Source organism: Triturus cristatus, chromosome 6, assembly GCF_964204655.1.
Source record: "Triturus cristatus chromosome 6, aTriCri1.1, whole genome shotgun sequence".
Classification (NCBI taxonomy): Eukaryota; Metazoa; Chordata; class Amphibia; order Caudata; family Salamandridae; genus Triturus; species Triturus cristatus.
The window spans coordinates 187,241,761-187,264,442 of record NC_140589.1 but is presented as its reverse complement, the minus strand read 5'-3'; the positions used below and the strand labels follow the sequence as shown (position 1 = coordinate 187,264,442).

The following is a 22,682-nucleotide window of genomic DNA, read 5'->3' as shown; positions in this document are numbered from 1 at the left end:
GCTGGGGTAGTGTTTTATGTGTGCAGGGCAGTGCAGTGATGTTTGTGTAGAGTATGGGGTCGTGCTTGGGGTAGTGCTTTAGGGTTTTGGGCAGTGCAGTGGTGTTTGGTTAGTTTAAGGGTTCGTGCTGGGGGTAAATTTAGGGTTTCGAGTAGTGCAGTGGTGTTTGGGTAGTGTAGGGGGTCAAGCTGGGGGTAAATTTAGGGTTTAGGGTAGTGCAGTGGTATTTGGGTTGTGTTTGGGGTTTCGTGCTGGGGTAGTGTTTTAGGGTTGAGGGTAGTGCAGTGGTGTATGTGCAGTGTAGGGGGCCGTGCTGAGGGTAGTGATTTAGGGTTTAGGGTAGTGCAGTGGTGCCTGTGTAGTGTAGGGGGTCGTGTTTTAGGGTTTAGGGTAGTGCAGTGGTGTTTGGGTAGTGTAGGGGGTCATGCTAGGGATAGTGTTTTAGGGTTTAGAGTAGTGCAGTGGTGCTTGGGTAGTGTAGGGGATCATGCTGGGGGTATTGTTTTAGGGTTTAGGGTACTGCAGTGATGTTTGGGCAGTGTAGGGTGTTGTGCTGTGGGCAGAGTTTTAGGGTTTAGGGTAGCCCACTTGTGTTTGGGTAGTATAGGGTGTCATGCTGGGGGTAGTGTTTTCGGGTTTAGGGTAGTGCAGTGGTGTTTGGGTAGTTTAGGGGGTCGTGCTGGGGGTAGATTTAGGGTTTTGGGTAGGTCAGTGGTGTTTGGGTAATGTAGGGGTTCGTGCTGCGGGTAGATTTAGGGTTAAGGGTAGTGCAGTGGTGTTTGGGTAGTGTAGGGGGTCGTGCTGGAGGTAGATATATTGTTTAGGGTCGTGCAATGATATTTGGGTAGTGTAGGGGGTCGTGCTGGGGTAGTGTTTTAGGGATAAGGGTAGTGCAGTGGTGTTGGGTAGTGTTGAGGGTCGTGCTGGGGTAGTGTTTTGGGGTTTAGGGTAGTGCAGTGGTGTTTGGGTAATGTAGGGGTCGTGTTGGGGGTAGTGTTTTAGGGTTTAGGGTAGCATAGTGGTGCTTCAGTAGTGTAGGGGGCGTGCTGGGAGTGGTGTTTTAGGGTTTTGGGTAGCGCAGTGCTGTTTGGTTAGTGTAGTGGGTTGTGCTGGGGGTCGTGTTTTGGGGTTCTGGGTAGCGCAGTGGTGTTTTGGTAGTGTAGGGTGTCATGCTGGTGGTAGTGTTTTAGGGTTTAGGGTACCGCTTTGATGTTTGGGTAGTGTAGGGGGTCGTGTTGGGGGTAGATTTAGTGTTTAGAGTAGTGCAGTGGTGTTTGTTTAGTGTAGGGGTTATCCTGGGGGTAGTGTTTTAGGGCTTACAGTAGTGCAGTGGTATTTGGGTAGTGTAGTGGGTCAAGTTGGGGATAGATTTAGGGTTTAGGGTAGAGCAGTGGTATTTGGGTAGTGTTTGGGGGTTCGTGCTTTAGGGTTGAGGGTAGTGCAGTGGTGTTTCTGTAGTGTATGGGGTCATGCTGAGGGTAGTGTTTTAGGGTTTAGGGTAGTGCAGTGCTATTTGTGGAATATAGGGGGTCATGTTTTAGGGTTTAGGGTAGTGCAGTGGTGTTTGGGTAGTGTAGGGATCATACTGGGGGTAGATGTAGGGTTTAGGGTAGTGCAGTGGTGTTTGGGTAGTGTAGGGGGTCGTGCTGGGGAAGTGTTTTAAGGGTTTAGGGTCGTGCAGTGGTGTTTGGGTAGTATAGGGAGTGATGCTGCGGTAGTGCTTTAGGGTTTAGGGTAGTGAAGTGGTTTTTAGATAGTATACGGGGTCGTGTTGGGGTGGTGTTTTAGGGTTTAGGTTAGCGTAGTGGTTTTTGTGTAGTGTATGGGGTTGTGCAGGGGATAGTGTTTTACGGTTTAGGGTAGCACCGTGGTGTTTGGGTAGTGTAGGGTGTCGTGCTTTGGGTAGTGTTTTATGGTTTAAGGTACCGTAGTGATGTTTGGTAGTGTAGAGTGTCATGGTGGGGTAGTGTTTTAGGCTTTAGGGAAGTGCAGTGGTGTTTGGGTAGTGAAGGGGGCCATGCTAGGGATAGTGTTTTAGGGTTTAGAGTACCGCAGTGGTGCTTGGGTAGTGTAGGGGATCATGCTGGGGGTATTGTTTTAGGGTTTAGGGTACTGCAGTGATGTTTGGGCAGTGTAGGGTGTTGTGCTGAGGGCAGAGTTTTAGGGTTTAGGGTAGCCCACTTGTGTTTGGGTAGTATAGGGTGTCATGCTGGGGGTAGTGTTTTCGCGTTTAGGGTAGTGCAGTGGTGTTTGGGTAGTTTAGGGGGTCGTGCTGGGGGTAGATTTAGGGTTTTGGGTAGGTCAGTGGTGTTTGGGTAATGTAGGGGTTCGTGCTGCGGGTAGATTTAGGGTTAAGGGTAGTGCAGTGGTGTTTGGGTAGTGTAGGGGGTCGTGCTGGAGGTAGATATATTGTTTAGGGTCGTGCAATGATATTTGGGTAGTGTAGGGGGTCGTGCTGGGGTAGTGTTTTAGGGATAAGGGTAGTGCAGTGGTGTTGGGTAGTGTTGAGGGTCGTGCTGGGGTAGTGTTTTGGGGTTTAGGGTAGTGCAGTGGTGTTTGGGTAACGTAGGGTCGTGTTGGGGGTAGTGTTTTAGGGTTTAGGGTAGCACAGTGGTGCTTCAGTAGTGTAGGGGGCGTGCTGGGAGTGGTGTTTTAGGGTTTTGGGTAGCGCAGTGGTGTTTGGGTAGTGTAGGGTGTCATGCTGGTGGTAGTGTTTTAGGGTTTAGGATATCGCTTTGATGTTTGGGCAGTGTAGGGGGTCGTGTTGGGGGTAGATTTAGTGTTTAGAGTAGTGCAGTGGTGTTTGTTTAGTGTAGGGGTTATCCTGGGGGTAGTGTTTTAGGGCTTACAGTAGTGCAGTGGTATTTGGGTAGTGTAGTGGGTCATGATGGGGGTAGTGATTTAGGGTTTATGGTAGTGCAGTGGTGTTTGGGTAGTGAAGGGGGCCATGCTGGGGTAGTGGTTTAGGGATTAGGGTAGTGCAGTGGTGTTTGGGTAGTGTAGGAGGTCGTTCTGGGGGTAGTGTTTTAGGGTTTAGGATAGTGCAGTGGTGTTTGTGTAGTGTAGGGAGTTGTGCTGGGACAGTGTTTTTTGGGGGTTTAGGGTAGGGCAGTGGTGTTTGTGTAGTGTAGGGGGTCGCGCTGGGGTAGTGTTTTAGGGTTCAGGGCGGTGCAGTGATGTTTGTGTCGAGTATGGGGTCATGCTTGGGGTAGTGTTTTAGGGTTTAGGGCAGTGCAGTGGTGTTTGTGTAGTGTAGTGGGTGGTGCTGGGGGTAATGTTTTAGTGTTCAGGGCCGTGCAGCGGTGTTTGTGTAGTGTAGGTGGTCGTGCTGGGTGTAGTGCTTTAGGGTTTAGCGTAGTGCAGTGGTGTTTGGGTAGTATAGGGAGTCGTGCTGAGGGTATATTTAGGGTTTAGGGTAGTGCAGTGGTGTTTGTGTAGTGTAGGGGTCGTGCTGGGGGTAGTGTTTTAGGGTCTAGGGTAGAGCAGTGGTTTTGGGTAGTGTAGGGGGTCGTGCTGGGGGTAGATTTAGAGTTTAGTTAGCGCAATGGTGTTTGTGTATTGAAGGGGGTCGCGCTGGGGGTAGTGTTTTAGTGTTTAGAGTATTGCTGTAGTGTTTGTGTAGTGTAGGGGGTTGTGCTGGGGCAGTGTTTTAGGGTTTAGAGTAGTGCAGTGGTGTTTGTGTAGTGTAGGGGGTCCTGCTGGGGGTAGATTTAGGGTTTAGGGTAGTGCAGTGATATTTTGATAGTGTTTGGTCGTTCGTGCTTGGGGTAGTGTTTTCGGCTTGAGGGTAGTGCAGTGGTGTTTGTGTAGTGTAGGGGGTCGTGCTTGGGTTAGTGGTTTAGTGTTCAGGGTAGTGCAGTGGTGTTTGTGTAGTGTAGGGGGTCGTGCTGGGGGTATTGTTGTAGGGTTTAGGGTAGTGCGGTGGTATTTGGGTAGTATGGGGAGTCGTGCTGAGGGTAGATTTAGGGTTTAGGGTAGTGCAGTGGTGTTTGTGTAATGTAGGGGTCATGCTGGGGGTAGTGTTTTAGGGTCTAGGGTAGAGCAGTGGTTTTGGGTAGTGTAGTGGGTCATACTGGGGGTAGATTTAGAGTTTAGGTAGTGCAATGGTGTTTGTGTATTGTAGGGGGTCGCGCTGGGGGTAGTGTTTTAGTGTTTAGAGTATTGCAGTAGTGTTTGTGTAGTGTAGGGGGTTGTGCTGGGGCAGTGTTTTAGGGTTTAGAGTAGTGCAGTGGTGTTTGTGTAGTGTAGGGGTAGTGTTTAGTGGTTTAGGGTAGTGCAGTGGTGTTTGTGTAGTGTTGGGGGTCGTGCTGGGGTAGTGTTTTAGGGTTCAGGGCAGTGCAGTGATGTTTGTGTAGAGTATGGGGTCCTGCTTGGGGTAGTGTTTTAGGGTTTAGGGCAGTGCAGTGGTGTTTGTGTAGTGTAGGGGGTGGTGCTGAGGGTAGTGTTTTAGTGTTCAGGGCAGTGCAGTTTTGTTTGTGTAGTGTAGGTGGTCGTGCTGGGTGTAGTGCATTAGGGTTTAGGGCAGTGTAGTGGTGTTTGGTTAGTGTAAGGGGATGTGTTGGGGGTAAATTTAGGGTTTAGGGTAGTGCAGTGGTGTTTGGGTAGTGTAGGGGGTCCTGCTGGGGGTAGATTTAGGGTTTAGGGTAGTGCAGTGATATTTTGATACTGTTTGGTTGTTCGTGCTTGGGGTAGTGTTTTAGGGTTGAGGGTAGTGCAGTGGTGTTTGTGTAGTGTATGGGGTCGTGCTTGGGTTAGTGATTTAGGGTTCAGGGTAGTGCAGTGGTGTTTGTGTAGTGTAGGGGGTCGTGCTGGGGGTATTGTTGTAGGGTTTAGGGTAGTGCAGTGGTGTTTGGGTAGTATAGGGAGTCGTGCTGAGGGTAGATTTAGGGTTTAGGGTAGTGCAGTGGTGTTTGTGTAGTGTAGGGGTCATGCTGGGGGTAGTTTTTTAGGATCTAGGGTAGAGCAGTGGGTTTGGGTAGTGTAGGGGGTCGTGCTGGGGGTAGATTTAGAGTTTAGGTAGTGCAGTGGTGTTTTAGTGTTTAGAGTATTGCTGTAGTGTTTGTGTAGTGTAGGGGGTTGTGCTGGGGCAGTGTTTTAGGGTTTACAGTAGTGCAGTGGTGTTTGTGTAGTGTAGGGGGTAGTGTTTAGTGGTTTATGGTAGTGCAGTGGTGTTTTTGTAGTGTAGGGGGTCATGCTGGTGGTAGCGTTTTAGGGTTTAGGGTAGTGCAGTGGTGGTTGTGTAGAATAGGGGGTCGTGTTTTAGGGTTTAGGGTAGTGCACAGGTGTTTTGGTAGTGTAGGGGGTCTTGCTGGGGGTAGTGTTTTAGGGTTTAGGGTAGTGCAGTGGTGTTTAGGTAGTGTAGGGGGTTGTGCTGGGGTAGGGTTTTAGGGTATAGGGTCGTGCAGTGGTGTTTGGGTAATGTAGGGGGTCATGCTGGGGGAAGTGTTTAAGGATTTAGGGTTGTGCAGTGGTGTTTGGGTAGTGTATGGGGTCGTGCTAGGGGTAGTGTTTTAGGGTTTAGGGTAGTGCAGTGGTGTTTGGGTAATGTAGGGGGTCGTGTTTTAGGGTTTAGCGTAGTGCAATGGTGTATGGTAGTGTAGGGGTCCTGCTGGGGGTAGATTTAGGGTTTAGGGTAGTGCAGTCATGTTTGTGTAGTGTAGGGGGTAGTGCTGGAGGTAGTGTTTTAGGGTTTAGGGTAGTGCAGTGGTGTTTGTGTAGTGTAGGTGGTCGTGTTTATGGATTTAGGGTAGTGCAGTAGTTTTTGGGTAGTGTAGGGGGTAGTGTTTTAGGGTTGTGGGTAGTGCAGTGGTGTTGGGTAGTGTAGAGGGTCGTGCTGGGGGTAGATTTAGGGTTTAGGGTAGTGCAGTCGTGTTCGGGTACTGTAGGGGGTCATGCTGGGGGTGGTGTTTTAGGGTTTAGGGTAGCGCAGTGGTGTTTTGTAGTGTAGGCGGTCATGCTGGGGGTACTGTTTTAGGGTTTAGGGTAGCGCAGTGGTGTATGGGTAGTGTAGGGGGTCGTGCTGGGGGTAGTGTTTTAGGGTTTAGGGTAGCGCAGTGGTCTTTGGGTAGTGTAGAGTGTCGTGCTGGGAGTAGTGTTTTAGGGTTTAGGGTAGCGTAGTGGTGTTTGGGTAGTGTAATGGGTCGTGCTTGGGTAGTGTTTTAGGGTTTGGTGTAGTGCAGTGGTGTTTGTGTAGTATAGGGGGTTGTGTTTTAGGGTTTAGGGTAGTGCAGTTGTGTTTGGGTAATGTAGGGGGTCATGCTGGGGGTGGTGTTTTAGGATAGTGCAGTGGTGCTTGGGTAGTGTAGGAGGTCATGCTGGTGGTAGAGGTTTAGGATAGTGCAGTAGTGTTTGTGTAGGGTAGGGGTGATGCTTGGGGTAGATTTAGGGTTTAGGGTAGTGCTGTTGTGTTTGGGTAGTGTAGGGGATCATGCTGGGGGTAGTGTGTTAGGGATTAGGTAGTGCAGTGGTGTTTGGGTAGCGTAGGGTTCGTGCTGGGGTAGCGTATTAAGGTTTAGGGTGGTGCAGTGGTGTTTGGGTAGCGTAGGGGGTCGTGCTGGGGTAGTGTTTTAGGGTTTAGGGTAGCGCAGTGGTGTATGGTTAGTGTAGGCGGTCGTGCTGATGGTAGTGTTTTAGGGTTTATGGTAGCGCAGTGGTGTTTGGGTATTGTAGGGGGTCATGCTGGGGGTGGTGTTTTAGGGTTTAGGGTAGCGCGGTGTTGTTTGGGTAGTGTAGGGGTTAGTGCTGGGGGTAGTGTTTTAGGGTTTAGGGTAGCGCAGTGGTCTTTGTGTAGTGTAGGGGCCCATACTATCGTAGTGTTTTAGGGTTTAGCACAGTGCAGTAGTGATTGGGTAGTGTAGGGGTCGTGCTGGGGTAGATTTAGGGTTTAGGGTAGTGCAGTGGTGTTTGTGTAGTGTAGGGGGCCGTGATGGGGGTAGTGTTTTAGGGTTTAGTGTAGTGCAGTGGTGTTTGTGTAGGGTAGTGTTTTGTGCTGGGGTAGTGTTTTAGGGATTAGTGCAGTGCAGTGGTGTTTGTGTAGTGTAGGGGGTAGTTGTTTAGGGTTTAGGGTAGTGCAGTGGTGTTTGTGTAGTGTAGGGGGTCATGCTGGGGGTAGTGTTTTAGATTTTAGGGTAGTGCAGTGGTGTTTTTGTAGTGTAGGTTTTCGTGTTTTGGGGTTTAGGGTAATGCAGTGGTGTTTTGGTAGAATAGGGGATTGAGCTGTTGGTAGTAATTTAGGGTTTAGGGTAGTGCAGTGGTGTTTGTGTAGTGTAGGGGTAGTGTTTAAGGGTTTAGGGTAGTGCAGTGGTGTTTTTGTAGTGTAGTGGGTCATGCTGGGATAGTGTTTTAGGGTTTGGTTTAGTGCAGTGGTGTTTGTGTAGTAAGGGGGTTGTGTTTTAGGGTTTAGGGTAGTGCAGTTGTGTTTGGGTAATGTAGGGGGTCACACTGGGGGTAGTGTTTTAGGATTTAGGGTAGTGCAGTGGTGTTTGGGTAGTGTAGGGGGTCATGCTGGTGGTGGAGTTTTAGGGTTTAGGGTAGTGCAGTGGTGTTTGTGTAGTGTAGGGGGTCATGCTTGGGGTAGATTTAGGGTTTAGGGTAGAGCAGTTGTGTTTGGGTAGTGTAGGGGGTCATGCTGGGGGTAGTGTGTTAGGGTTGAGCGTAGTGCAGTGGTGTTTGGTTAGTGTGGGGGTTCATGCTGGGGGTAGTGTTTTAGGGTTTAGAGTAGTGCAGTGGTGTTTGGGTAGTGTAGTGGATCGTCGTGCTGGGGGTAGTGTTTTAGGGTTTAGGGTAGTGCAGTGATGTTTGGGTAGTGTAAGGGGTCATGCCGAGGTAGTGTTTTAGGGTTTAGGGTAGTGCAGTAGTGTTTGGGTAGTGTAGGGGATCATGCTGGGGTATTGTTTTAGTGTTTAGGGTAGTGCAGTGGTGTTTGTGTAGTGTGCAATGCATATGTTGCGTCGCTAGGCGAGACCTAAAAAGCATTGCACCAAGACAGCTGACAACACTTCCTGGATTGAAGTGTTGGCAGCCACTTATTGCCAAGCTTGTGCTTGTGTAGTTAGGTCCCACCCAAATATATAAAGATTTTTTTTCGTTTAATATCTCCAAAAACTACTGAATGGATTTACACCATTTAAAAAAAAGGATGCTTTCTGAACCAAGCACTACCTTTTTGCCAAATTTGGTGTAATTCTGTTCAGCAGTTCGAGCTATAGCCCTGTCTAAAGTTTCCTATGGGAAATGCATTTTTCGACCTCTATTTTTTTTTAATTTCTCAGGATCTACTGAATGGATTTACATCATTTAACAAAAAGGTCTCTTTCTGAACCAAGGGTTACCTTTTTGCCAAATTTACTGTAATTCCGTTCAGCAGTTCGAGCTGTAGTTTCCTATAGAGAAAAACATGGAAAAAACACGTTTTGGGACCTCCCCTTTTTTCTCAGCCTCTGCTAGGCAAATCACCACGATACTTTCAGGATAGGAGCTGACCGGAGCGTGCCATAAGTTTTGAAAATTTCCCGAAGATTCGTCAACCGGCACCAAAGTTATTGGGAAAACAAAAAATGCTTTTTCAATGGAAACTAGGTCCTAACTACAACTATCTACTGGCGACCGCCAGTAGATAATATATACATATTGCCTACTGGCGGGCGCCAGTAGGTAGTTATAGTTAGGACCTAGTGTATATGTGTGTGTACATTTTTATATAATACAATTGTAAAATAAATTAAAATTAATAGTTTATTAATTGTTTTAAAGTAAATATATATTAATTATTTTGTATGTGTGTTCAACTTTTAAAATTAAATTTAGTAGTTATATCTGTTAAAATGTATATTAAATCTAATTCATTTTTTTAGATTCATTTTATGATTTAATATATTCAATATTTATATAGTGTAAACTGCTGCACTAGTTGGTTACTAGCTACGTGAAAGTCTATATTATTTATTGATTAGTTAACTGAGTATTTGTATGGGAGATTGAATGTGTGTGTGGTTCGGTGGGGGGTGTGTGACTGCCCAAAATGTGTGAATAGTTGATTCAGTAGTTATATGAAGTTAAAACTACATGTTATGACACTTTTTGGGTGAGTGAATATCTTTGTGGGTGTGGCGATGAGCAAATATATGTCTCAACGGTACATGTCCAACAAACTAGAAAAATAAAAGCCAGTGTATGTGTCAGTTGTTGTATATAAAATAAGTATACATAAGACTCAGTGATTGTATGAGTGACTGTATGGCTAACTGTATACTTGTAATAGTGTTTTTATAACACACTAAGTATGAGTTATTATCTATATGAATAGATGAAGTTGTGTTTTTATAAGTGTATAGCTAAGCAAAAGTAAGTATGATCCATTGTTTGCATAAGTGAGTAGGATGACTTCATAAGTGATTAGGATGTGTGCTGGTGTGTAATGTCGATGTAGTATATTTGATAGTGTTCTATTGATCATTGACATCATGTATGAGTGAATCTATAGGTAAGTGATTACATGTGTATATAGAACTAGGAATCACTGAGTGGGCGTTTAGAAACTTGTATTGGTGTGTCAATGGTTTTAAATCTGGCACTCTGCATTTTACAGTGAGTGATGAAAGGTTATACTAGTGTATGATGAGGTGTATCTGATTGTCACGTGGATGATGTCATCAGTGATGTCATTTGAGATGTCATCAGTGATGTCACTGACCATGTCATGAATGATGTAATATGTGACATCATCAGCAGTGGATTGCGGGCGCGCGAGATGTAGTTAGTACAACTAACTATATCGGAGGACTTTCAATGGTTTTGTTCGAGTGAAATGTCCAGCTAGCTATAACACCCCTAAAACCTATTGTTTTTTCAGTGAATTTCTAAGGTTTTTTAAATGCCTATTCCTAACTATATCAGGCCTGAAACCTATGGTTTTTTCAGTGACTTTCAAAGGTTCTTTAAATGCTAATTCCTAACTATATCAGGCCCGAAACCTATGGTTTTTTTCAGTGAATTTCAAAGGTTTTGTAAATGACAATTTTTAATGTATTAATTGTTATACTGATTATTTTGATACTGATTTACTACATTTTGTAAACTGTTTATTTTGAGATATTTTATTTTTTTTAATTACATTATACATTACAATACAAAATATACTTTCTCAGAATAAATTACTTTAGTTTAAATACTTTGCAAATAGGCAATAGACTTTTAACTACAGTAGAAACAGTTATTGCAATGGGCAACACAATTTCAAACACAATGCAACATTGAGCTCAATGTGAATTTCTAGTCAAATGCAATTAGTTACTTTATGGATTACTTTTCTAACCAGAGGACTGGATCCTAGATTCAGTCCTTGGACATCTCCTGTAGACAGTTGAGTAAAAGCCTTTTGGTTACAGTAGTCCTTTTTAAGGAATATTATTGTATTTTAAAAGTAGACACTTAGAAACATTTTCACATAGAATCACCAATGTTATCGTATGGCAGAAAAATCACTTAGCAGGTAAGTAGTGTTATCGTTACTTTTTTTTACTCAGTGGTGGATCCTGGATCCGGCACTGGCCAATCTCCTGTAAACAGTTGAAAGAATGTGCTTAAGTCATACAGACTATTTTTTAGGAATATTTATAGTTTGTGAAAATGGACATTTAGAAACTTTTCTGGTGAAAACCACACAATGGATTCCTATGGAAGGAAATACAAGTTACTAGTAAGTACGCTTACAATTACTTTTTAGGGTCAGTGCTGCGCTAAAAGATGCAGCCCTGGGTTTTCTTCTGATAACAGGTGAGTAAATCGGAATTCATAGTTCGGCTGATTTTAGAGGAATATTTGTACAATGGTGAAGGAAGGGGGCGGTAGCCTGAGGTGAATTAATTCCTCTTCAATCCAGAGGTCCCCTGGGGGCCAACTAGCCCACCAGGTACCTCCAGTATGTGCCAGGGAGCTGCGTTGCAGAGAGGTGTTCAAAGGCCATGCCCCTTTTTACAACACTCTGCAACGCAGCCCCCTGGCGCATACTGGAGGTTACTCGTGGGCTAGTTGGCCCCCAGGGACCCCCAGTATTCAAGGGCTCCCGCGCTTCTTTTTTTTTTTTTCCGGCTGAAATGCGCACTGTGTGCGCGAATCTCGACGATAAAAAAATGCTTTTCTGGCCCTGGGGTCCTTGTGGAACCCCCTGACCAGGCCTAGGGGGTCAGGGTGTTTCTACCCTGCCCCCTTTTTGCTTTTTTCACGTTTGTTTTATAGGTTTCTTGTGCCTTGGTTCTACCGAGGCACAAGATGGCTGCCACCACTTCCAGATCTGGGGTGTTGACAGCCAATTAGAATACAGCTCGTGCACGGCAGGGTGCGCGCTGGGTGCGGGGAGTGTGCACGGATCTTCCGAGGCCATAGATATATCTATGATTTTACTTTTGCTCTTCTCAGGAACTACTGAACGGATTTACACCATTTAAGCAAAAGGCACGAGTCTGAACTGAGGACTACCTCTTTGCCAAATTTGGTGTAATTCCGTTCAGCAGTTCGGCTGTAGCTGCGTCAACAGGTCCTATGGGAAAATGCATGTGGAAAACGCATTTTGGGACCCCCCTTTTTTCTCGGCCCTCGCTTGACGAATCACCGTGAAATTTTCAGGAGAGGAGCGGACCGGAGCTGGCCAAAAGTTTGGAAAATTTCGCGAAAGTTCGTCAATCGGCGCCAACGTTATTCAAATAGAATGTTGTGGATTTCCTATGGAAAATAGGTCCTAATAACTATATCTACCTACTGGCGACCTCCAGTAGGTACTATACATACATATATATATATATTAAAAAAATCAATATTTTGTACAACTATATTTTTGACATCTAGATTTTTTTCTGATATTTTTGTACTTACCTGTTAAAGTATAGAGAGTCGATATTTTTCAATTCTATATTTTTACCTTTATATTTTTTAACTTCTATATTTTTGAGGTCGATATTCTGTCAGTGAACTGAAAAATCAACTAGAGAGGGAATGTTAATATTGGAAAATGCAATAATAATGCACGTCACAATATATGTACGTATAATAATGAACTCACATCACTGTTTTTGAATTCACCCAATGTGACCTACTCTCAACCCTGAGTCAAAGTGCGTTGTCAGGCAGGCCCTGCGACCCAGGCCAGAATCAACTGATTGACTGATCACTGGTGGAGGGAGACGTAACCATCAGACAAATGTGCAAAGAGGAAAACCAGATCAATCCCACTACGGACTTAGGAGATTGGCCATAAAGTCAAATGCCACACTAAGGGGCCGATTACGATGGTAGACAGACTGGAGCCTGTCCGCTATCGTGTTCGTGACCGGGACCGTCCGCAATACATGCGGCGGTTCCGCACACCAAATTAGGATGTGACCGCCACCATGGCAGTCACATCTTGCATTTTAACATTGCGGCTAGTGCTGCTGACAGCAGCACCCGCCTTGATGTTAAAAGAGCATGTTATGCATTTCAGTGCTCTACGTGGCAGGCACCACACGGTGCCTGCCACTTAGTGCTCTGAAATGTAGGGCGGTACAAAGGGTACTCCCCAGTGCACATGCACCTGCCCCCAACACATTGGGGGCCCACAACAGGCCCCCGAAAAGAACCTCCGCCAACCTTTTCATGACAGTTTTGCTGTCATGGAAAGGCTGGATCACAGCCTGCATCATAATATGGTGGACGGTGCCTGCTAGGCACCGCCACCATTTTATGCATGCAGACTGCTCCACCAGGCAATCGGTCCAAATGCCTGTGGCCGTTCCGTGACGGACGGTCTTCCGCCATCATAATGACCCCCAAGTTAGGAACTGTCAGCCAATCAGAACACAGCCTGTACACCACTCTCAGTGATCACGCACTCCCCATGTCAAACATCTCGGCACATGCCCACTAGCTCCGCATTGTGTCCACGGAAGGTCGAGACCCACCCTCACTTCTTATCAAATGACCAGATTTATGAATCTGTGAATAGGCCCAGATTCCTGTTCTAAAACTAATGTACAAACTGTTTTTTGCACTTTGTGAAATGTATAAAATGACAGCCCCGACTCTGTTGCCTGTTCTTTTGGCCACAGTCTCTAATTAAACCAACTGTTCCTGTTTTGCCAAACACCTCTTATCATTTTTTTTTCAAGGTAAATTCACATTTGAGCAACAAAAGGTAGAGGGCAGCAGTTCTTGATGGTGATTTGAATCCGGGACCTATAACCGATGTAGGTTCTTAATTTGCCTGACTTCTTGAGTCAATAGAACAAAGCTGATGAGGCCAGTGACTCTGAGTGCTTAAAGAAACCATTAACCAGATACTTGGCTAAGTAGTCCTTGAGATGTTCATTATCTGTTTCCATCAGGGCGTAAATACGACTGCACAAAAGTTTTGCCCCGGTTCTAAGTTGATCTGGCAATCTAATTCTCTGTGGGGAGGCAGAGTTTCCACTTTTTGCTCACTGTACACATCCCAGAAGTTTTTATACCACTGCGGAAGGTGGTAGGCATTTGTGGTTGGCCACAATCGTGATGGACCAAGCTGCTGTATCCCGTGATAGGACGAATGCCATGCGGCACTCTGGGGATGGGAACACTAAGGGGCCGATTAGGATGGCGGGCGGACTTTTGTCCGCCCGCCACCCTAGTGGTGCTGGGACCGGCCGCCAGTGGTGCGGCGGTCCCGCACTGGCAATTAGGATGCCACCACCACCGTGGCATCCCCTATTCCCAGCATTGTGGCGGGCGGTGCTCACAGCACCGCCTGCCACAATGCTGGGAATGCACGTTGTGCATTGTCATGCACAAGGTGACAGGCACTGCACAGTGCCTGCCACCTTGTCCAAGACAATGTAAGGGGCTACCATAGGTACCCCCATAATGGTACCTCCATGTGCATCCCCCACCACCATATCCTGGGGGCCCGCAACGGGTCCCCAACAGCAAACTCCGCCTGGCTTTCCATGGCGGGGTCTCCGCCATGGAAAACCCTGCACTGCTGCCAATTGTAATATGGATGGCGGTGCCTAGCAGACACTGCCACCATATCCAGCCCCTTTTCCACCCGGTCGACTGGTCGACTGGGCGGAAAACCGGCGGACTGCCGGGGTCCCCCTGCGATACTAATATGGTGGGGGGAAATGGGTGGCGGGCGGAGGAATATGTCGGGTGGATCGCCACCGCCATGCGGGCAGTGGCGATCCGCCTGACATCGTAATAAGCCCCTAAGGGTCTACAGAGAAAATATAGTTTACATTGGGTCAGAGAATTATTGAGTTTCTGGGGTCTCCCTTATACCACTCTGGTGGGTTTAATGGCACTGCTAATTGATTCACCATGGTAGCTGCAGCGGGGGACATACCTGCATTTATGTTCACTGGGGAGGGGATAGGAGCAGAACTTCCTAACTGGGTCTGTACCCTTTCTATGTGTTAGGACATTCCGGCCTTGAATAGTCCGCATTGCAAAGCAAACATTTACAATGCATGTCTTTACAATGTGGTTTTTAGATCGCAACATCCATTACAACTCATGATTTTACATCGCATGCCATACCAATACATTTTTAGAAACTACATTTTCCACACATTCCATTACAACGCATACCATTACAACGCATACCATTGTTGCTCTATGTACCACTTACCCTACTGTTGACCTAAAAGTGTGATGCATTGTGCATCACACTTTTAGGGCAACAGTAGGGTAAGTGTTGGATAGTGTAGGGATAAAAATTACTATTTCCACTCCAGTTAATGCAACAGTAGGGTAATTGTTGGATAGTGTAGGGGTAAAAATTACTATCCCCACTCCAGTGAGAGCAACAGTAGGGTAAGTGTTGGATAGTGTAGGGGTAAAAATTACTATTCTCACTCCAGTGAGTGCCACAGTAGGGTAAGTATTGGATAGTGTAGGCGTAAAAATTACTATTCCCCCTCCAGTGAGTGCAACAGTAGGGTAAGTGTTGGATAGTGTAGGGGAATTCCCCATTGCTTACCTAATAATGCGTTGTAATGGCATGCATAGTAATAACATGCATTGTAATGACATGCGTTGTAGTGGCATGCGATGTAAAGGCAGTTGCATTGTAATGACTGCTTTGTAAATGTAGTGCATTGTAATGACTGCGTTGCAATGGCTGTTTCCCTCCTGCCCTACGAGATCTGAGGGATTGGTTCTCCACCCGTGCTATCTCTACCTGTCTCTGGAGGCCCCGTATAGCAGTGGTGAGCACTCAAATGCATCCGAAGCCATGCTGTCTGGGTTACTTTAGTAACTTCTGCTTCGCATTCTGCCAGAACCATTGTAGGTGGAACGCATTCTTCTTCCTGCGTTCAGTCTCAGAGGCAGCATCGTCCTACAATCCCCTGAAAGGATCCAACGGCCACTGGATAGAATCAAACGGGTGCAGACTGATACTCCCAAGGGAAAGTGGTTTGGGAACAAACCATAAAATAACAAAAGAAACTAAAATAACAATCTGATGATATAGTGCACACTAGTTCTGATAAGAAGAGTTGCAGCACAGTTAGCTGGTATTACCCCCAGTGGCAGGAATGATTCACTGTCTGTTATTCCTCCATACCTTGTGGAGATGCTACTCTCATGCAGGAGTGACAGCGATGATGAAGGGTCCTCACCCATATACAGCCCTGTCTATTAATGTAGAGGCTCCCTGGTAAAGTGTCACAGGGAGAGAACATAGTCATACAGGGTCAATCATGCACAGCATTCTGGCTTCTATTAAATGCCTCCAGAGGACTTTTACAATACCTTAATGCAGTATTTTGTACACACTCGAGCACACTCGCTGCGAACACACTCTTGTGATGTTGCATCACAAATACTGAATACACACCCGCAGGGTCGCAGGATTCGGTCCTGCACTTACAGCTGTAATACTTCCTTTTTGGGGTCTTTCTGTTGTCTTTACAATGAATCATAAAGTGCTGCACTCAAAGAGGTGCTTGCGACTGTCTGTTATTATAATTAAACCCAAAGAACTGTACACAAAGTGGGACTTGTAACTGGCCCTTATCGTAGTTTAACACAAAGTGCTGCACACAAAGCGTTCCTTGCGAACGTCTCCCAATAACAATACAAATGCTCACAGGTGGTATTCGCGGTGCTACCACTGTTCTCAAACAATATGGCGGAGGGCCAGCACTTATCTGAGGAGAGGAGAACTCCGGAGAGCGCTGCGCCTTACTCCAAGTTCTGTGCTCACCTTCTGAGTCCCATGCAGCTCCAGGTACAAGGGACGAACACCGGCGAGATTGGGAAAGCAGGCTGTCAACTCCACACTGAATACACCCGAAGCCATGCTGACTGCGTAACCTTATTAATGTTGGCTTCGCTTTCAATCAGAGCCATTCGAGGTGGAACGCGGTCTTCTCCCTGTGTTCAGTCACAGAGGCAGCATGGTCCCACAATCCCCTGAAAGCATCCGACGGCCAGCGGACAGAATCAACCGGGTGCCGACTGATGCTGCCAAGGGGCGTGGGTTCGGGGACAAACAATAAACTAACAAAAGAAACTAAAACAACAACCGGATGATATAGTGCACAGTAGCACCGATAAGAAGAGTAGCAGCACAGTAACCTGACCTTACCCCCAGTGCCAGGAATGATTCCCTGTCTGTTATTCCTCTATGCCTTGCAGAGATGCTTCTCTCATGCGGGAGTGGCAGTGATGATGAAGGGGCCTCACCCAGAGACAGTCCTGTCTGTAAATGAAGAGGCTGCCTGTTAAACTGTCACAGGAAGATAGAAGAATCATACACAGTTTAGTGGCTTCTATAAAATGCCTCCAGAGGACTTTTACAATAACTTAATGCAGTATTTGTTATAAACACTTGAGCACACTCACTGCAAACACACTTGTGTCATGCTGCACCACAAATACCGGGTGTGCACCCGCGGGGCTGCAGGACGTGGTCCTGCGCATACTGCTGGAAGGGTCCTTTGTCGGGCTCTTTCAGTTGTCTTTACCATCAATCACAAAGTGATCCTTGCGATTGTCCATTATTGCAATTAAACCCACAGTACTGCACACAAGGGGGCATATTAACAAGCCAGGCGACAAAATTATCGCCGCTTTAGCGGCAGAAAATTGCCGCTAAAACGTCGATAATGGGCTTGATAATATACTCTATGGAATTCCAATTGAAGCCCATCTTAGACGTCCTTTACATTTAACATGGGCTTCAATTGGAATTCCATAGAGCATATTATCAAGCCCATTATCGCCGTTTTGCAAACATCTCCCAATAACGATACAAAGGCGCAAAGGCAGTACTCACGGTGCTGCCACTGTTTCCAAATAACGTGGCGGAGGGCCAGCACTTATCTGAGGAGAGAATAAATCAAGAGAGCGCTGCACCTTCTTCCAAGTTCTGTGCTCACCTTCTGAGTCCCATGCAGCTCTAGGTGCAACGCAAGAACACCGGCGAGATTGGGGAAGCAGGCTGTCAACTCCACGCACTGGGAAACTCAATGCAAAGCCTCAATTGCTTCCTGGGTGGAGTTTAAATACTCCCTGTGTTTCCAAAGTGGCTGCCAGGATTTAGTCAGCCTCATAAGAGTTCATTGCATGGCAGTGGCGTAACAAGGAAGGACGGCATGAGTTTTGGGCCAACGGCCACCTCCTCCCACTCCTACATGCGTTTGCCACAGGGCAGCAAATGCATTAATTGCCAGCACAACACCCTCCCCCCACTTTTCCAATTGGCCGCCGCACGGTGGCAAATGCAGAGACCACCACAGGCGGCAAAGTGTCTAGCTACAACACTATTACAGGCCCCAGCAACAAAGGGTTGTGCCAGAACTGCTGCCTTGGATGCAAAGTCAAATACCAAAAATGTGCCAATGCTGCACTTTTTTTGAACATGACCTTTCACAGAGTGTATTGACTCAAACAATATCACTGGCAACTACTTTTTCAGTCAGATTTAATCAAAAAGTTTTCTCAAGTTACATTAAATTTCTCTTACAAAATACATTCCACAAACCTGAAAGCACATCTCACATTGATCTCCACATTGACATTTAACATATGTTTTCTTTTGTATACTTAAGACACCTCCTATCGTATCAAATCAATATTGACATACAAATCCCTTACTCAATGGTCACTCATACACATACAATCCCATTCAGGTTTGTGGAATGTATTTTGTAAGAGAAATTTAATGTAACTTGAGAAAACTTTTTGATTAAATCTGATTGAAAAAGTAGTTGCCAGTGATATTGTTTTAGTCAATACACTCTGTGAAAGGTCATGTTAAAAAAAAGTGCAGCATTGGCACATTTTTGGTATTTGATGTTATTAGGCTAGGCCTTGCTGCCATCGAGCCAAGACCCGAGATTGTTGTTCTTGGATGCAAAGTGCCAGCACGCGGCCAAGACAAAAGTGGAGCCCCACAGAACCGGGCCACCAGGAAACTGTGCAACCATAATACAATCTCCTGGGGGACCTTCAAGCAAGTGGATCCCCTGCCATGGATGTCTGGAGATCCCCAGGAGGTATCTGAAGATAGTGCAGAGTAAGGAATACCAGTGTAGCAGAACCTCCATAGCTGTTTACCCTAATGTCCCCTAATGTCTTGTGCTTGCACCATCCCAAGTCATACAGTGTGAATAGAGTGTGTGATGGAAGACTCTGTGATGCAAAGAGGAGGACGAGGGTGACCAGGCTTTGGCAGGGGAATGGCTTACCAACCCTACCAATCTTGCGCATTTCCATCCACAATGCTCCTCCTGATCCTCTGGCCTCCACCACCATGTACTGGGCTCTTTGTTCCAACATTTGAGAAGATAACTTTTTCAGTGGGACTAACCTGGTTCCTTTATCTGGCCCACTCTCCATCAAGGTTGGCATGAACTTTTGACTTTCAACCTGTTTCGCACAACATATAACTGCAAGTGGTGCTTTTTGCTTCTAGGCGATATACTTACCTCAACACTTTGAAATGGCTTAGTTTCAGGTCTACTGGTTGGATTTTGTTGTTTTGTTGTTAAATAATTTACTACATTTTTCTAAATTGGTGTGTATTGTTCTTGTGTTGTGTTTTCACTTTATTACTGTTTGTTTGCTGCATAAACACTTTACACATTACCTCTAAGTTAAGCCTGATTGGTTTTGTGACCATCAACAAATTGGTCAGTACAAGTTAATTTAGTGACTTTTTGTGGTTCAACCTGACAGGGATTATGGCCGTTGCTTGGGAAGGGCTTACACCCCCTCAACCAACAACCCACTTTATCACAATTTAGGTTAGGTTTATTCCGAACATGGAAAACTCGCTGAAAGAGTTATGCAAAATCAATCCACTCTGGTCTTGTTGAAACCATCAGTCCAGGAGCTGCAGATGCAATTGAAGTTTTTGGTGCCAATAGCAGATTACCTCCTTGGCTTCTGGTAAGTATATTTTTGGGCTGTCCTCCTCCCCTCTTTGTAGGTGAAAAGGTCCACCAAGCACCCGGACTGCCCACTGTACTGGAAGGCCCCATTCGCCCAACGGTTGTCAGGTTACTGAAAAATAGGGACAGAACTGAGATCAAATCTTAAATGTGGCTTATTAGCACAGGCCCTAGATAGTTGAAGGAAGACAAGTTAAACTGTTGCCAGACTATTCCACCAGAAAGCTCCTTTCTTGAGGTTAACGCAAAATTGCATCATCTTGATTGTAAGTATACATTGGCGCCGATCACGATCCTGTAAAAACCGGGAACGAACCGTCGGACGGAGCATATTCTCCGTCCGACGCGTACCCGGTCGTCAAAATATACAAACATGGAATTACGATTCGCACGGGAACACCATTTCCGTACGAATCGTAAAAAACCCCGACCGAACAAAATAAACCTACAAATGCGATCCGGGAAAGCGCCGACCTGACGTCGGGACGCTCGCAGCCTGCCATTCACGAACCAAGAATCACGATTCGCACCGACGTCATCCCGCACGGTGAATATTTTCCGGCTGCCAAAAACTGCCGGGAAATCAGGACGACGCGAACAAGGAGTACCAGTACACGACGGACAGACAGGACGACGCGAACAAGGAGGACCAGTACGCGACGGACAGACAGGACGACGCGAACAAGGAGTACCAGTATGCGACGGACAGACAGGACGACGCGAACAAGGAGGACCAGTATGCGACAGACAGACAGGACGACGCGAACAAGGAGGACCCGTACGCGACGGACAGACATGGACCCGAACCTACGTGTCATCCCGGCCCTCATAGCAGTCGACCTCCTCTACAGGTTCGGACGCAGACGCCGCAGAAGGTCAGAACAACTAAGGGAGGGGGGAAAGTGGGGTGGGGTGGGGGTGGCAGGACCAGCGCAGGCCACAAACCCCCCACCAAAGTCACACAGCACACATGCCCTGGACATACCTGACTCCCATGCCCTGGTCACTACGAGGGGGTGGGGGCGTGTCCAGCTAAGCCAGCGACCGCCACAACGGAAGTCCGTCACGACGCGAACCGGCAACCCAACCAGACAGGTACGTCCCGTACCCACGCCTGAACAGCGTGGGTACGAGTCGTACCACGCCCACACCCACGTCACCCCAACAATGGCGGGACGGCTCGTACCCACGTGGCAAAGGCCTGGGTACGGGCCGCAAAAGCATCACATAGCGTGGGGACGGATATGTACGGACCCTACCCCCACCCCGTATGCATGGAGCGTACCCCCACCCCATCAGTGTAAGTACGACCCGTACCCTCACCTCGAATGCATGGAGCGTACCCCCACACCAACAGTGTAAGTACGACCCGTACCCTCACCTCGAATGCATGGAGCGTACCCCCACCCCAACAGTGTATATACGACACATACCCCCACCCGCGTACGGATGGAGCGTACCCCCACCCCAACAGTGTAAGTACGACCCGTACCCCCACCCGCGTACGTATGGAGCGTACCCCCACCCCAACAGTGTAAGTACGACACGTACCCCCACCCGCGTACGTATGGAGCGTACCCCCAACCCCAACAGTGTAAGTACGACCCGTACCCACACCCGCATACGTATGGAGCGTACCCCCAACCCCAACAGTGTAAGTACGACCCGTACCCTCACCCGCGTACGTATGGAGCGTACCCCCAACCCCAACAGTGTAAGTACGACCCGTACCCTCACCCGCGTACGTATGGAGCGTACCCCCAACCCCAACAGTGTAAGTACGACCCGTACCCTCACCCGCGTACGTATGGAGCATACCCCCACCCCAACAGTGTAAGTACGACACGTACCCCCACCCGCGTACGGATGGAGCGTACCCCCACCCCAACAGTGTAAGTACGACCCGTACCCTCACCTCGAATGCATGGAGCGTACCCCCAACCCAACAGTGTAAGTACGACACGTACCCCCACCTCGAATGCATGGAGCGTACCCACATCCGTGTATGCCATGAGCGTACATATTGTGAAATAGGAGGGGTGTGTGCAGAGTCCTCCCAGCAGTGCCCAGACACAGGAGGGGTGGGTGCCTATCACTCCCAGCAGTGCCCAGAGACAGGAGGGGTGTGTGCAGAGTCCTCCCAGCAGTGCCCTGAGACAGGAGGGGTGGGGGCCTATCACTCCCAGCAGTGCCCTGAGACAGGAGGGGTGTGTATAGAGTCCTCCCAGCAGTGCCCTGAGACAGGAGGGGTGGGGGCCTATCACTCCCAGCAGTGCCCTGAGACAGGAGGGGTGTGTGCAGAGTCCTCCCAGCAGTGCCCAGAGACAGGAGGGGTGTGTGCAGAGTCCTCCCAGCAGTGCCCAGACATAGGAGGGGTGGGTGCAGAGTCCTCCCAGCAGTGCCCAGAGACAGGAGGGGTGTGTGCAGAGTCCTCCCAGCAGTGCCCAGAGACAGGAGGGGTGTGTGCAGAGTCCTCCCAGCAGTGCCCAGAGACAGGAGGGGTGGGTGCAGAGTCCTCCCAGCATTGCCCAGACACATGAGGGGTGTGTGCAGAGTCCTCCCAGCAGTGCGCTGAGACAGGAGGGTGGGGGCCTATCACTCCCAGCAGTGCCCTGAGACAGGAGGGGTGTGTGCAGAGTCCTCCCAGCAGTGCCCTGAGACAGGAGGGGTGGGTGCAGAGTCCTCCCAGCAGTGCCCATGGAACGCAAAGGGTGGAGTAGCCACAGATACCGTGCCCACAAAAGTCAGTCAGGTGCACAAAGACCCTGCAGTACATGTACCGCATGTGTGCGAGGCTGGGAGTATACGCATGCATAGCGCAGAAAAGAAAACATGTACACATGAAGTCATGTCAATAGGCCACATACACAAGTACAATGACTACCAAGGATGCCACGAATGATGCAGGTGGAGACATCGCTCAGCATGCATGTGCAAAGGTGAAGGACTACGTCACACACCCGGATAATGGACACACAGCTCTGTGCTAAAGTCAGGGGACACCCTGCAGGGAAGAAGTCAGGGTACACAGAGGAAGGAATACACCTTTGGACAATTGCAACATGCAGCAACTGCTTACATGAATGGAGAAAGGTAGCTAACACCGTGTGATGGCACACAGATCCCAGGGTCCCCCCTATGAGCAGCACACTACTACATTTCCCACACACCCAACACATGACCAACACCCACAACCATGTAGCAGCCCCACCAACAGCAATGCCAGCAATGCAGGAGTGTTCCAAGGGCAAAAAATAAATAGCTTTATTCAGC

The 22,682-nt window shown here is 47.7% G+C and overlaps 1 protein-coding gene across 9 annotated transcripts in view; it reads right to left on the bottom strand.

The window, feature by feature from the left end:
* Window positions 1-22,682, bottom strand: part of LOC146816608 (cysteine-rich secretory protein 2-like) — a 387,915-nt gene that overhangs the window by 174,203 nt on the left and 191,030 nt on the right. Inside the window, exons 1-2 of one of the 9 annotated variants that reach the window (XM_085610478.1) lie at window positions 17,291-17,493; window positions 16,601-16,741 (exon numbers count right to left, since the gene is read on the bottom strand). The exons of 3 other annotated variants lie outside the window; for them this stretch is intronic. Coding sequence is in view for 1 of the 6 variants with exons in the window: in XM_085610475.1 (XP_085466601.1) it covers window positions 16,217-16,312 (96 nt within the window). In the remaining 5 variants the exon portion in view is untranslated. Of the gene's footprint in view, window positions 1-16,216; window positions 16,445-16,600; window positions 16,742-17,290; window positions 17,494-22,682 lie in introns of those variants that run through there. 5 more of the 9 variants (XM_085610480.1, XM_085610476.1, XM_085610477.1 and 2 more) reach the window with 5 other exon arrangements.